Source organism: Salvelinus fontinalis, chromosome 28 (assembly GCF_029448725.1).
Source record: "Salvelinus fontinalis isolate EN_2023a chromosome 28, ASM2944872v1, whole genome shotgun sequence".
NCBI classification, from domain to species: domain Eukaryota; kingdom Metazoa; phylum Chordata; class Actinopteri; order Salmoniformes; family Salmonidae; genus Salvelinus; species Salvelinus fontinalis.
In genome coordinates this window covers 41903159-41917551 of record NC_074692.1, presented here as the reverse complement: position 1 = coordinate 41917551, position 14393 = coordinate 41903159, and the positions used below count along the sequence as shown (strand labels likewise).

Below are 14393 nucleotides of genomic sequence, written 5' to 3'. Positions count from 1 at the left end.
TTTAACAATTTCTAAAGACTTTTGACATCTAGTGGTAGCCATAGGAACTGAAATCTGGGTCCTAATAATTAGGCTTTCCCATAGAATAGCATTGGAAAGTCCAATGGCCTCCAAAAAAAATCCTGTATGGGTAGTCCTCAGGGTTTCGCCTGCCAAATCAGTTCTGTTATACTCACAGACATTATTTTACCAGTTTTAGAAAGTTTAGAGTGTTTCTATCCAATAGTACCATGCATATGCATATCCTAGCTTCTGGGCCTGAGTAACACACAGTTTACTTTGGGCACCTCAGTCATCCAAACTTCTGAATACTGCCCCTTGCATTATAAAGTTTTAACTTGGCTTTTGAAGACCTTAGAAAGGCAGGGCAGGATGGATATAGGTTTATAACAGTTTGGGTCTAGAGTGTCTCCCCCTTTGAAGAGAGGGATGACCGCGGCAGCTTTCCAATCTTTGGCCATCTCAGACGATATGAAAAAGTGGTTGAACAGGCTAGTAATAGGGGTTGCAACAATTTCAGTGGATAATTTTAGAAAGAGAGGGTCCAGATTGTCTAGCCCAGCTGATTTGTACGGATCCAGATTTTTCAGCTCTTTCAGAACATCAGCTGTCTGGATTTGGGTGAAGGAGAAACAAAGGGCAAGTTGGGCAAGTTGCTGCAGGGGGTGCTGAGCTGTTGGAAGGGGTAGGTAGGTAGAAAGCATGGCCAGCCGAAGAAAAATGCTTATTGAAATGGTCGATTATTGTAGATTTATCGGTGCTGATAGTGTTTCCTAGCCTTAGTGCAGTGGGCAGCTGGGAGGAGGTGCTCTTATTCTCCATGGACTTTACAGTGTCCCAAAATTCCCTGAACCGGTTCCATCCCCTGATCAATACACCCAGTCACTACAAAGATATAGGCGTCCTTCCAAACTCAGTTGACGGAGAGGAAGGAAACAGCTCAGTGATTTCACTATGAGGCCAATGGGGATTTTAAACCAGTTGCAGAGTTAACTGGTTGTGATAGGAGAAAACTGAGGAGAAAACTGAGGATAAACAACATTGTAGTTACTCAACAATACCAACCTAAATGACGGAATGAAAAGAAAGGTTGAACAGAAAATATTCTTAAAAATGCATCCTGTTTGCAATAAGGCACTAAAGTAAAACTCGCAAAAATGTGGCAACTTTTCAATAGACACTTGGAAACAAATCCGCCTTTCAGCAGGGGAATAACCTAAAACGCAAGGCCAAATATACACTGAGTGTACAAAACTTTACCTTCCTAATCTTGAGTTGCACTCCCCCTTTTGACTTCAGAACAGCCTCAATTCGTCTGGGCATGGACTACAAGGTGTCGAAAGCATTCCACAGTAATGTTGACTCCAATGCTTTGCACAGTTGTGTCAAGTTGGTTGGATGTCCTTAGGGTGGTGGACCATTCTCGATACACATGGGAAACGAGTGTGAAAAACCCCACTGCATTGCAATTCTTGACACAAACCGGTGCACCTGGCTGTCAGATGGTCAGTGTAGCTGGTGCATGAAGTCAGGCGCAGGAGACCAGAATGAGTGAGGAACGTACTTTACTCAATAAGGCATAAGGTAACAATTACACTTGACAAAAATAAGACGGTAACGATAACACACGGGTGAACACAGCACCGTCGAAATAAACCAGCCATACACAAAACCTAACTGAACAATAAAATGATCCCACACAAACCCATGAGGAAAACAGAGGGTTTAAATACAGGAACCAATAACGTGAAATGGAAAACAGGTGTGTGAAAACAAAGACAAAACCAAAGGAAAAAGAACAGTGGATCGGCGATGGCTAGTAGCCCGAACAAGGAGAGGCACCGACTTAGGCGGAAGTCGTGACACTGGCACCTACTACCATTCCCCATTCAAAGGCACTTACATGTTTTGTTTTTCCCATTCACCCTTTGAATAGCACACATACACAACCCGTGTCTCAATTGTCTCAAGGCTTGAAACTTATTTAATCTGTCTCCTCCCCTTCGTCTATACTGATTGAAGTGGTGGATTTAACAAGTTACATTGATAAGGAATCATAGCTTTCACCTGGATTCACCTGGTCAGTCTATGTCATGGAAAGAGCAGGTGTTTATAATGTTTTCTACACTCAATGTACTCTGGAGTGACTTACCAATACAACATGATTTAGTTACTGTCTTGACTTAAATCAGCTTCAAAATCTATGGCAAGACTTGAAAATGGCTGTTTAGCAATGATCAACAATCAACCTGACAGAGCTTGAAGAATTTTTAAAACAATAATGGCCAAATATTGTACAATTCAGGATTGCAAAGCTCTTCGAGATTTACCCAGAAAGAGGATTCACAGCTGCACACGCTGCCAAAGGTGATTCTAACATGTATTGGCTCATGGGGTTGAATATTTATCTAATCAAAATATATTCGTGTTTTATTTTTTACTCGGGAACAGGAGAGCCTTTTCTCAATAGGGGGTGCTGTTTCCACTTTGTAAAAATTTCATTCCCAAATTAAACTGCCTCGTACTCAATTCTTGCTCGTACAATATGCATATTATTATTACTATTGGATAGAAAACACTCTCTAGTTTCTAAAACCGTTTGAATTATATCTGTGAGTAAAACAGAACTCAAGTTGGAGCAATTTTCCTGTGAGGAAGTGAGAAATCTGAAATCAGGCAGGCTGTTCTGAGGTCAGTTTATTAATTTGCATGTCTTCTATTGGTCGAGATGCACTGCATACGCCTTCCCCTAGATGTCAGCAAATAGTGAGAATTGGAATGGAGTTGCTAGGCAGATCTGAGGCCATATAAATGGGCTTGGAACATGTGGTGCAGTCTTTTCACCATTCGCCATGACGCAAGACAGACCTCAGGATGGCGTTCTTGGAAGCTCCCGTTATAGGCCTTAGATATATCCGGCTCTAATTTTATTCGATATAGGTGTTAAAGACATCATAATGTTGTTATTTAAAACCGAGTTATATCAGTTTATATCAGTATATTGCGATTTTCGGTATTTTATTTGTGCTGCGTTATGGTGATTTGGACACGTCTTCGCCACATGGCTAATGTTTACTGCTAATTCCAAAGTTGAAGGCGACAATCTACAACCGAGCAAAGATTCCTCTAGACAAAGGACAACTTGCCCAAGATTCTGATGGGAGCTCATCAAAAAGTAAGAAGTATTTATGATGTTAATTCGTTGTTCTGTTGAAAAATGTTGACCTACTGTTCCGCCATTAATTTCGGTGCGGTCTCGCTTTAACTTCTTGAGAATACAGGGGGTGCTGTTTTCGCATTAGCATAATTTCCTCTACAGATTAAACTGCCTCTTATTCAATTATTGCTCTTACTATATGCATATAATTAATACCATTGGATAGAAAACAATCTATAGTTTCTAAAACCGTTTCAATTTTGTCTCTGAGTGAAACAGAAGTCATTTGACAGCACTTTCCCTGACCAAGAAGAAGAATGCAAGATGTGTATGCTCGCTTCAACGCTCTGCCTATATATGGTCACGCCACCTATGACCCGAAACACACTTCATTCGTCTTCCTCTGGGTGTCAAGAGGACGTCAGAGGAGAAAGTTTTTGTTTATCTTGTACTGACGTGAAATAAGACCTATTTCTTTGGCGTGACCGACAACTTCCGGTTCTCTGAATCGCGCGATTTGGAGATGCGATTGTCTACTGTTTTGCTGCCGTTACGGATGAAAACTATCTCCGTCTCGAAGTTTGTTTGATACATGTGACCATATCATCCTAATGTATGTTTTTTCAATATAGTTTAATCAGATTATTTGAATTTTTTCGGGAGTTTTGCCGTGTTCCGTTCTGTGACTTTTTTTTACTTTGGCCAGTCGACCAGTACATATGCTAAATTAAGAGGGAAAGTTGCCATTATGAATGGATTGAACGACTCATCAGGACTAAGGACACCTTGATCAACATTCTGATGAAAGATCAGCAATAGTAAGACCCAATTTACGATGTTATTTCATATATCTGTCGTGCATGTGAACTGGTCGTGGGCGCCCAGCTGGTTCTGGCTGGCGTGGCTATGCTAATTTAGCGCTACATTTTGTTTTCGCTATAAAACATTTAATAAATCTGAAATATTGTTTGGATTCACCAGATGTTGGGCTTTCAATATCTGTATGCTGTGTATTTTTTCTGAAATGTTTTAAGATAAGTAATTAGTTATATGACGTTGGTCTCTGTAATTGTTCTGGCTGCGTCGGCACTATTTCAGATTGCAGCTGCAATGTAGAACTGTGATTTATACCTGAAAAATGCACATTTTTCCAAAAAAAACTATGCTATACCATAGATATGTTATCAGACTGTCATCTTATGAAGTTGTTTCTTGGTTAGTGGCTATATATATTTTTATTTAGTCGAATTAGTGATAGCTACTGACGCAGGAAAAAACTGTTGGAGTAAAAAAATTGTGTCTTTTGCTAACGTGTTTAGCTAATAGATTTACATATTGTGTCTTCCCTGTAAAACATTATAAAAATCTGAAATGGTGGCTTTATTCACAGGATCTGTATCTTTCATTAGGTGTTTTGGACTTGTGATTTAATGATATTTAGATGCTACTATTTAATTGTGACGCTATGCTAGCGATGCTAATCAGTGTGGGGGGGGGGTGGGGGGTGCTCCCGGACCCGGGGTAGGTGCTCGGTAGAGGTTAACGCACGCTGTATGTCGTAGTAACGTTAATTTTAAAAATCTAACACAGCGGTTGCATTAAGAACTTATGTATCTTTCATTTGCTGTCCAACCTGTATTTTTTAGTCAAGTTTATGATTAGATACTGATTAGATTAGGTGCCTCTCCCAAGATTTCTCCCGACATATTGTTGGCAGCTTGGCTACTATTCTCATTGTATAACCACGATTTGTGCCGCTAAATATGCACATTTTCGAACAAACTCTATATGTATTGTGTAATATGATGTTATAGGACTGTCATCTGAAGAAGTTTGAGAAGGTTAGTGAAAAAATTAATATCTTTTGCTGGTTTATTTGTTATCGTTTTTGTTGGCTTGAATATATGCTGTTGTGTGGTTGGCTATTGTAGTAAGCTAATATAATGCTATATTGTGTTTTCGCTGTAAAACACTTAAAAAAATCAGAAATATTGGCTGGATTCACAAGATCTTTGTCTTTCATTTGCTGTACGCTGTGTATTTTTCATAAATGTTTTATGATGAGTATTTAGGTAATTCACGTTGGTCTCTGTAGTTATTCTAGTTGCTTTGGTGAGAGTTGTGATGGTGGCTGCAATGTAAAACTATGATTTATACCTGAAATATGCACATTTTTCTAACAAAACATATGCTATACAATAACTATGTTATCAGACTGTCATCTGATGAAGTTGTTTCTTGGTTAGTGACTATTTATATCTTTATTGGGTCGAAATTGTGATAGCTACCTATGCAGGAAAAAATGGTGGGAAAAAAAAGTTGTGTCTTTTGCTATCGTGGTTCGCTAATAGAAATACATATTGTGTCTTCCCTTTAAAACATTTTAAAAATCAGAAATGATGGCTGGATTCACAAGATGTGTATCTTTCATCTGGTGTCTTGGACTTGTGATTTAATGGTATTTAGATGCTAGTATTTACTTGTGACGCTATGCTAGGCTATGCTAGTCAGCTTTTTTACTGATGGCGGTGCTCCCGATCCGGGATTGTGTGCAAGTAGATGAGAAATACGATTTCTTTATTTCAGCATCTTGAGAGAATGCGAATGCGCAGTCCTCTGTAGAGGGGCTATCTTTATCAGCATCATAGTTGATAGTGTTTCAACTACAATAAATATGAAATCTTATCAGAAACATGTTAGGTCGTTTCACAGCTTTATATATCCTTAGAACCGGTCAAACTGATGTCATTTGGAAATCGTTCCCGTTTTTTTTGTTAGGCTATTGCATCTTCTTTCCGGTCCCTGGGCGTTTTTTGCTCGGTGAAAGAAGCAGAGATTACAGAAAAAACTTCAGGGATGGCAATTAGATTAATTCTATCTATTTATGATGCTTTTCTGGTGCTCAATGGTTTATTTAGTCTTCTAGGGCAACATACTGTATAATGACAGAAGAGAAGCTGCGTGTATCTAATAATAGACAAGTTGTCTAACAAAACCACAATCAAAATGCCATAAATTATAAGCAGAAACATATCTAAATCACAACAACAAAAAACTGTCAAAAAAATCATTCTGCCATTTCTGACTGCAGCCTACACCACATTTTCTATATTAGCGGGTTAGGTTTGGGTGCGGGCCTCCAATTTTCACTTTGTCACATATAGTTGCAGATGGGTTATTATCAATTGCGGACGGGGTGCGGGTGAACGAACAGCTGACCTGCGCAACACTACTGTAGACCTACATATAGCCCTTGCTCAGGTGTGGTTGAGTGGCGTAAAAAGTGGCGTTTCTGCCGTGCACAAGGAGGGGCGTGTCTGAGTTGTGTGTGGTTACAGCTGATAGTCGCATCCACCGCTGCCTCCATCATCATCGATACGACACCGATCGTGGCTGAAGTTGATAATATAGATAATATCGAGAGAAAAAAACATCCACTGACCACATCCTAGGGTCCTTCATAACCGACCGGAAAGAGGCCAAGGTTGTTTTCTAATGGACAAACGACTGTGGTGTTGCAAATAGTACGTATCTTGTAGACAGGACATACGGGTTTGCTGGGGGATACGGTATCCCAGGCTACATCAAAGCGTCTCGCTCTATGATAAATACATGTCTGTTTGAGAAGGATAACAATTCCAATCTAATAACCGTGAGTGTTTCGGGGAACGCAGTCGATTCAGTCTTGGTGCGATTTGAATTCTGATATAGTCGCGTTGGGATGAAGGGGAGGAGTGAGAGAGTTGGATAGAATCGTGAAGGGCGGGAGTGAGAGGAGAGATCAGATCAGTAGAGAGACAGTGTGTTAGGCTGCTACTGCAACTCACCGCTGGAAGTAAATATTGTAACACATTGACACGGGAGGGGATTATGACTGTGGCAAGAGCAACTCTCTCTCTCTCTCTCTCTCTCTCTCTCCCTCTCTCTCTCTCTCTCTCTCTCTCTCTGTCTCTATTTCTTTCTCTCCTTCTTTTTTTTCTCTCTCTCTGTCGCTCTCTTCCTCTCTCATATCAAGGCATTGAGGGCACCAGGGTAGTGTACTGTATACCAACACACACACATTATGTAGTAGGAGAGAGTTAGTGAGAAGGGCTGTACTCCTGCCTCCTTTTGCAGCAATCACTCCATCTAGAATGCATAGTAGATTGAGATGTGCAATCGTAGCCAGCTGTTACCTGATGTAGCTGTCAACATCTGTAGACCTATACACAGACACACACACACATGCACACACACGTGTTGCGTGCATAAGTAACTTATAAACTCAGAAACTACCGTAATAGTAACTGTAAAATTGGATGTTGCATACTACAACACTATTTGACTGGAGCTACACTGCATTTCACTGTGTATAATTGTTCAGATGATCCAACTCCATTCATTGTGTAAATATTACTGCCTCTGCCTTCTTCTTCCATCTTGATGAACATTGTGTGTGAGGGTACTTATGAACAGAACATGTTTAACTACTTTCTCTCTCTCTCTCTCTCTCTCTCTCTCTCTCTCTCTCTCTCTCTCTCTCTCTCTCTCTCTCTCTCTCTCTCTCTCTCTCTGTCTCCCTGTCTCTCTCTCTGTCTCTCTCTCTCTGTCTCCCTGTCTCTCTCTCTGTCTCCCTCTCTCTCTCTCTGTCTCCCTCTCTCTCTCTCTCTCTCTCTCTCTCTCTCTCTCTTCAGTGTGTGTGCATCCGGTTCCCTCTTTAACCCATGATGACCCACACTGCTTTCCAGTGTGTGAGGCAGAGTGACTCTCTGTCCCCCTTAACTCCTCACCTCTGACCCCTGACCCCTCGCCATGGGCAGTGTGGGTAGCGGAGTGGCAGGGGAGCAGGAGTTTGCCATGAAATCAGTGGGCACTAGGACCACCCTGCCCCGCGCCCCAGCCCTGTCTCGCCATTTCCCCGCTGACCGTAGCTGCAGGACCGAACGACTCCCCCCAGAGACAGTCTCAGAGGGAACCGCGTCTAGTGACGAAAGAGGAAGTGTTAGTATTGGTACCGGGAATGGAAATGGGACTGGAACAGACCGGCCACCGGACTCTGACACAGACCATACCACTACAACGGCATCCAACTGTGACCAGGAGGATCCATGGGTGGGATGCGGGAATGGAGCGGGAAGGAGGGAGAGGGAGTGGGAGAGAGAGAGGAAGAGTAGAAGGAGGGAAATGGAGAGCAAAGAGATGGAGAGAGAAAGAGTGTGGGAGAGAGAAAGGGAGAGGGCTGAGAGACAGAGGGAAAAAGAGAGGGATGGAGAGCGGGAGAGGGTTGAGGTAGAGAGGGAAAGAGACAGGGTGGAGTGCAAAAGAAAGACACAAGGAGGTTTTGTGAGTCTGGATGTATGCAGTAACGTGGTGGGACTGGGGGGGAATGACAGTGGTACTGGGATGACTCCCCACCAACACAAAGAAACTGGAGAGAACGAAACCGACAATCACAACAACCCTCTAACCCACAACCCACCCAAAATCCTGCCTGTCTCTGGCAAACTAGAGCAGGTATGTTCCTCTTGTCAAACAAGTACTGTATGTGTGTATAGGGTCCTGTGGCTTATTGGCATATTGGGTTAGCTCACAATTAGATCACAGCAACACATAAACGCTGCTGTATCATTATATCATTGCAGTTACATTATGACTTCATAATTACACAGTTACATAAAGAATTTATTTTCTTATAACAGCTGATGAAATAGAATGGTGAAAAGGTCTTACAAATAATTATTGGCATAGTATTTGATAATGATTTCTATTGTCTACTGATTTAAGACAGTAATGTAAAGGCTTTAATGGGTTGTTATGCTAACAGTTTCCTTTCCAGTTTCTTTAGAACTGTCTTTACTCATATCCCTCTATGCAAACCGTTTTCTCCCCCTCTATCTCCCTTTCTCTCTTTGCCTCTTCCTGGCCTTCAACCCTCCAGAACAACTCAGGGCTGGTTCGTCCCTCTGCCTTCAAACCAGTGGTTCCCAAGAGCTTTCATTCCATGCAGAACCTCCTTGGCCCAACCAGTGGGAGTGGAGATGAGGGTAGGGGTGCGGGGGGACAGAGAGAAGGAGGAGCAGGGGGAGGAGAACTAGTGGCAGTCCCAGAGGCCCTCCTCCTAGACCAGGACAGTCCAGGGAGGGGCAGATGCCTGGCAGAGGGAGCAGGAGGGGGTAAGGGTAACGGAGGGGTCCATGGAGGGATGTCAGTTTCGGGGAGGAACTCCCTGACCAGCCTGCCCACATATGCAGGCTCTGGTTTGGGCTATGGGCCTCAAGAGGCCCTGGGGTCTCTCAGTGCTTCTACCAGCAATATCAACAGACTAGGGACCACAGTTGGAGCTGCAGTGGCTTTGGAAAAGCTGGAGCAACCAGGCTACCAGGTGGGTGCATTGCTTGCTGCTCCGCAAATGGGATTTTGTAAACGTAATGAAAGCAACTGCAGTCGACTCCTGATGAGTGCTAACATCCTTTTAGTGCAGTGCAGCTCACCAGTAGCAATTCATGTACATTTGTTTTACTTTCTCTGGGTATCTGCATCTATCCAGTTTGGTACACTATCATACCAAAGCCACAGCAGGAGTGGACTGTATATAAATGTATGCAACTATTTCAGAACGGGCTGAGTGCCTCATACAGTGACCGCTCCTCTTCAGTAAAGAGCTCCTCGTCCTATCAGCAGCTGAACCACCTGGGGGACACCCCAGCACCCCAACGTCCCGCTCCTTCCTCTGATGATGTCATCCAAGACCTGGAGAACCGGCTCTGGGAGAAGGAGCAAGAGGTGAGAGCTGAAAGATCATTTTGGGGTCAATGTTCATGCGTGATTTATTTTCATAGATTTCATCAATGTAGCAATTGTCATTGCTTTGGGTTAGTCCCAAAAATCCTGTCCTCCTCTTCTGTCCTCTTTTTATTTTCTCCTCCCTCTCAACCCCTTTCCCAGGTGCAGCACATGCGTCGTAACTTGGAGCAGAGCGAGGCCGCCATCGTCCAGGTGTTTGAGGAGAAGCAGCGTGTGTGGGAGAGACAGATGGATGAGCTGGGGCAGAACTACGCCTCCCGTCTGCAGCAGGTGACTACACATTCCACAGAAGCGGTAACCAATAACAGTCTACCAAATGTTGATACTCTCTTCCTCTGTGTGCAGGTGACCCGTCGCGCCCAGCGCTCCCAGAATGCCCTGCAGGCCCAGATCACCCATCTGTCGCAGGACAAGCGACGTCTGCAGGAGGAGATGGCTGCCCTGCTGGCCCAGAGAGAGGATCTGGAGAGGAAGTGTCTGCACTTCAGGATGGAACAGACTGACATACTGCCACGCCTGGATGAGACCAAGTGGGAGGTGTGTGTGTGTGTGTGTGTGTGTGTGTGTGTGTGTGTGTGTGTGTGTGTGTGTGTGTGTGTGTGTGTGTGTGTGTGTGTGTGTGTGTGTGTGTGTGTGTGTGTGTGTGTGTGTGTGCGAATGTGTGCGACTGTGTGAACAGCCTCCCCATAACACTGACCTACTATGTGTGGTCCAGGTGTGTCAGAAGGCAGGGGAGATCTCCCTGCTGAAGCAGCAGCTAAGGGAGAGCCAGGCAGAGGTGACCCAGCGGGCGGGGGAGATGGTGGCCCTCATGGGCCAGCTGAAGGAGGCCAATGCCCAGCTTAGGGATCGGGAGGAGGCCATGCTGGGCCTCAAGAACTCATATAGCTCCAAGAGCCTGGAGCTGGAGCGCTGCCAGGGAGAGCTGAGGAGGACGCTGACCGAGGTACCTACACCCTGTTAGGTTCTTATTTTTCAGTATATAACCCACGGACACCAGAGAAGCTTTAAACAAGTTTCATTCTTCCCAAAGGTACTGTACAGCTGTAATCAGACAGCAAAACATTTCTCTCCATCACAGTTATATACATCCTACTTAAGACACGCCCTCTTTCCGATCCTTACAGTTTATGCCCAACAGGAAGAAGGTAACCAGATACTAAACCCTGATTACTCCCTTAAGGGGAACTGACCTCACCCCTCACCTCCTGACCTTAACCCCTCCTTCACCTAATCCACAGATATCCATCTGTCTTCCCTATATCAACACGTCGCTCTCCTCTCCTCCATCAAACATATTCCAAAGCCTTCTGGCTTTCTACAGAGAACCCTTAACTTCTGACATAAAAACCCTTTCTCTTCCACTCTTTCTATTCAAGGCTTCTTCTCTATAATTTATTTAATATCTCAATGTTCAAAGTTTAGCTGATTCCAACAACCCATACACATAGAAACCTGTAAGTCACCTATCTGATGACACTAATGTGTACACTACAGTAGAGTTATCCTGTCCGTTCAGAGTTAGGGAAGGAAGTGAAACTGAACCATGCACACACATATTGACAGACTCATACTATTCCTCATTCCCTTTGTCAGGTGTCTATCCTGAGGGAGAAGCTGGGTGTGTTTGAGGCTGAGGTGCTGGGTCTTAAACAAGCTCTGTGGGAGATGGGCGGAGGGGTTGATCCTGCCATAACCCAAACCCTAGGAGCTGTGGGGCTACTCCCACCCTGGGGGGCTCTCTACTGCCCCCGCACCCCCCCAGAGCCCTCGTCCACCCCTCTCACCCCCACCTCAGATGCCCTGCTCAGCCTCCAGAGTGACGAGGCAAAAGCCCAGAGGCAAGAGGTGCAGAGACAAGAGAGGCAGCAGCGTGAAGAGGCCCAGTGGCGTGACATGCAGCAGTGCCAGGAGGCCCACCAGCGCCTGAAAGCCCATCTATATCAGGAGGCTCATCTCCACCAGGAAGCCCAACTGCGCAAGGAACCTCGACTTCATCAGTGGGCCCACTTGTGTCAGGAGGCCCACTTCCACCAGGAGGCCCAGCTTAAGTGCCAAGAGGCCCAGGTGGAATCAGGGAACCTGCGTGAGCAGCTGGATCAGCTCCAGGGGGCCTTACGTCTAGAACGTCAACAGAGAGAGCGCCAGACCCTTAGTTTCGACCAGGAACGACATACCTGGATTGACGAGAAGGAGCGTGTGCTGAAATATCAGGCACAGCTTCAGGTCAGCTATGTGGAGACTCTACAGAAGAACCAGGCTCTGGAGCAACAGGTGGGACAGCTGGGGTCCAAACCCACCCCCACCCCCTCATCCTCCAGCTCCCCTCCCCCACCACCGACTCTGTCAACCCTCCCGCCCCTGCCCTCAGTCCCTCTCCCTGCTCCCATTGCCCTAACCCTCTCCCCACCACCTTGTGAGGACGTGAAAGGTTCCCCTTCCCTCCTCCAGCTGCCCACCCCCTGGGCCGGACCCTCACGTCTAGAGAGGATAGAGTCCACTGAGATTTAGAGAGGCTCCATTTTACTTAATATCAACTTGATTACAAACTACACAATTGGATAGGCTACAAGACAGATTAAACTACAACACAGTTAGAACTGCACAATATATAGTGAAAACAACCAATGCAAACTGAACAGCAGAGAACCATACAAAAGAGTTTAGACTATGAACACAAACTATAAAGAACATAGAAGTACAAAAGAACATAAGCTGAACTGCTACACTGTAGAATGCAATATAAACTATTAGATTAGATTAAATATTGAAATTCTTTGCCTTTAATGTAAAGAATCCAGGCAGTCTTGGTGGGAAGCAGGGAAGCAAGGATGGCACCAAAAGTTTCAAGACAATAACATTGTAGTTTGATAACGTTATTCCTCTGGAAGGTTTAGTGCCAACCTGGAGGGTAGTTTGCCAAATTGCATATCTATGGTAATGAGACATGAGGTCGGGGGATAGCAAAATTATATTTAAGAAGATTTTAGATGATAATCAGGAGTGATGTTTTGGAGAATGTGCTTGTCTTTTGCATTTCTGGGGTGATGTTACTCTCAGAAGGTGTGTGACGGGATGGTTTGGAGACAGTGGTTAAAATTGGGGATGAAGACTCACAAGTGTTTTTTAATATGAGGAAATGAGGAAAATAGTGGTAAAGTTCATTGGTAGTTGGTTGGTTCCATTTCAGAAAATTTCCTCAAATGGCTTGAGATTAAAGGTAGTTGACTCTGAATGGTTCTTATTGTGGGGTAATTGGAGAGCCTGGCTCTAAGACACTGCAAACCGTCTGCGGTGCCTAAAGATGAACACAAGGGGTCAGCATTAAGTTGTGTCAGGGCTGGAGCCCAACCGATTATATAGGTTCACTGATATTATCTGCCAATAGTGGCCTTTTAACACTATATTGGTATCGTCCGATAACTCCAACGATAACCGATATTCAAGAAATAGTGTGAAAGAAAAGGGAATCTAATGCATATCTGTACACTTGCAGCCATTCTCATGATGTGTCATTATTGTCACAATGTATGAAATGAACATTTGAAGCATAGTTATTAGACCGTTTTGGATGGCTATTTATGAGAATTCAGTGTGGAAAAATGACATTTTTTCATTTCCCTGATGTAAAACAGTATATCGGCGGATATGTTGTATCGGTATGTTTTGCGGCCCCCAAAAAACATGTTGGTCGGGCTCTTGTCAGGGCTCCCCACCAGCAGAGAAAATGACTTGAAAATGACTTTATTCCATGGTCTGGGAAAGAGACATGGCAGCACACTGGCTCTACTCTGATATTGTTGTTATTTATACTTTCAGATAATGCTTTTATGACCAAAAGTGGGATGAGAAAGTGACAATAGTGAGCATAAAGAGAAAGGACAGAGGTGAAACTGCCTTCACATGTAAAGATAGACGAGTGAGAGCACTGTGTCCAGACCTTTTAAATCAGCAAGGCTGGGTGCACGTTTTCAAAGTGGGATTCAGCTCAAAGAGTTAGAGAACCAGGTAAAGAAAGACATTGCCTTCCCTAGATATGGTTCAGATCTACTGCACTATGTCCTGCTGAGGAGGTCAGACAGATTGTGGACATGTTTATTCCAGCATACCAAGATAGTAAGACACTACGTGTGAATATTTTTTTAAAGTTAATTGTGACTATTATCATCGTTATTATTCTTGTGAATCGGCAGAGTGTTGTTACAAGCTTTTCTTTAATGTTTTTTACTGTATACATTAATGCTATATAACTCTGCTACATGGTACAACCACATCAACCATCTCCAAAGCCATTGTTTGTTGACTTTTAATGTTGTTGATATCAGTGTAATTAATATATTGTTTTAGAGAGCAAATTGTTATTTACATTTTTTATATTTATGTTACTGTAACGGCTTGACAAAGTCTTTCCTGGCTAAATCAAACTGAATCAATAAAGATGCAAGTAAATCAA

At 43.8% G+C, this 14393-nt stretch overlaps 1 protein-coding gene across 2 annotated transcripts; it reads left to right on the top strand.

The window, feature by feature from the left end:
* The first annotated feature begins 6424 nt into the window (after positions 1 to 6424).
* Positions 6425 to 14393, top strand: LOC129826717 (leucine zipper putative tumor suppressor 2 homolog). 2 transcript variants are annotated; one of them, XM_055887738.1, is made up of 8 exons: positions 6425 to 6681; positions 7831 to 8650; positions 9075 to 9518; positions 9752 to 9919; positions 10082 to 10210; positions 10286 to 10477; positions 10656 to 10886; positions 11537 to 14393. In XM_055887738.1, exons 2-8 carry the CDS (start codon positions 7949 to 7951, stop codon positions 12449 to 12451), a joined length of 2781 nt encoding a protein of 926 aa, XP_055743713.1. In that variant the 5' UTR covers positions 6425 to 6681; positions 7831 to 7948; the 3' UTR covers positions 12452 to 14393. The 2 variants fall into 2 exon arrangements, with proteins under 2 accessions (XP_055743713.1, XP_055743712.1); XM_055887737.1 differs by having other exon boundaries at positions 10082 to 10477.

Bases quoted from the DNA above. Each gene is read 5' to 3' on its own strand.
- LOC129826717 (XM_055887737.1), top strand. From the start codon at position 7,949: ATGGGCAGTGTGGGTAGCGGAGTGGCAGGGGAGCAGGAGTTTGCCATG. The intron at 9,920-10,081 runs GTGAGAGCTGAA...CCCCTTTCCCAG, and splicing joins TCTGGGAGAAGGAGCAAGAG to GTGCAGCACATGCGTCGTAA. The intron at 10,478-10,655 runs GTGTGTGTGTGT...TGTGTGGTCCAG, and splicing joins TGGATGAGACCAAGTGGGAG to GTGTGTCAGAAGGCAGGGGA.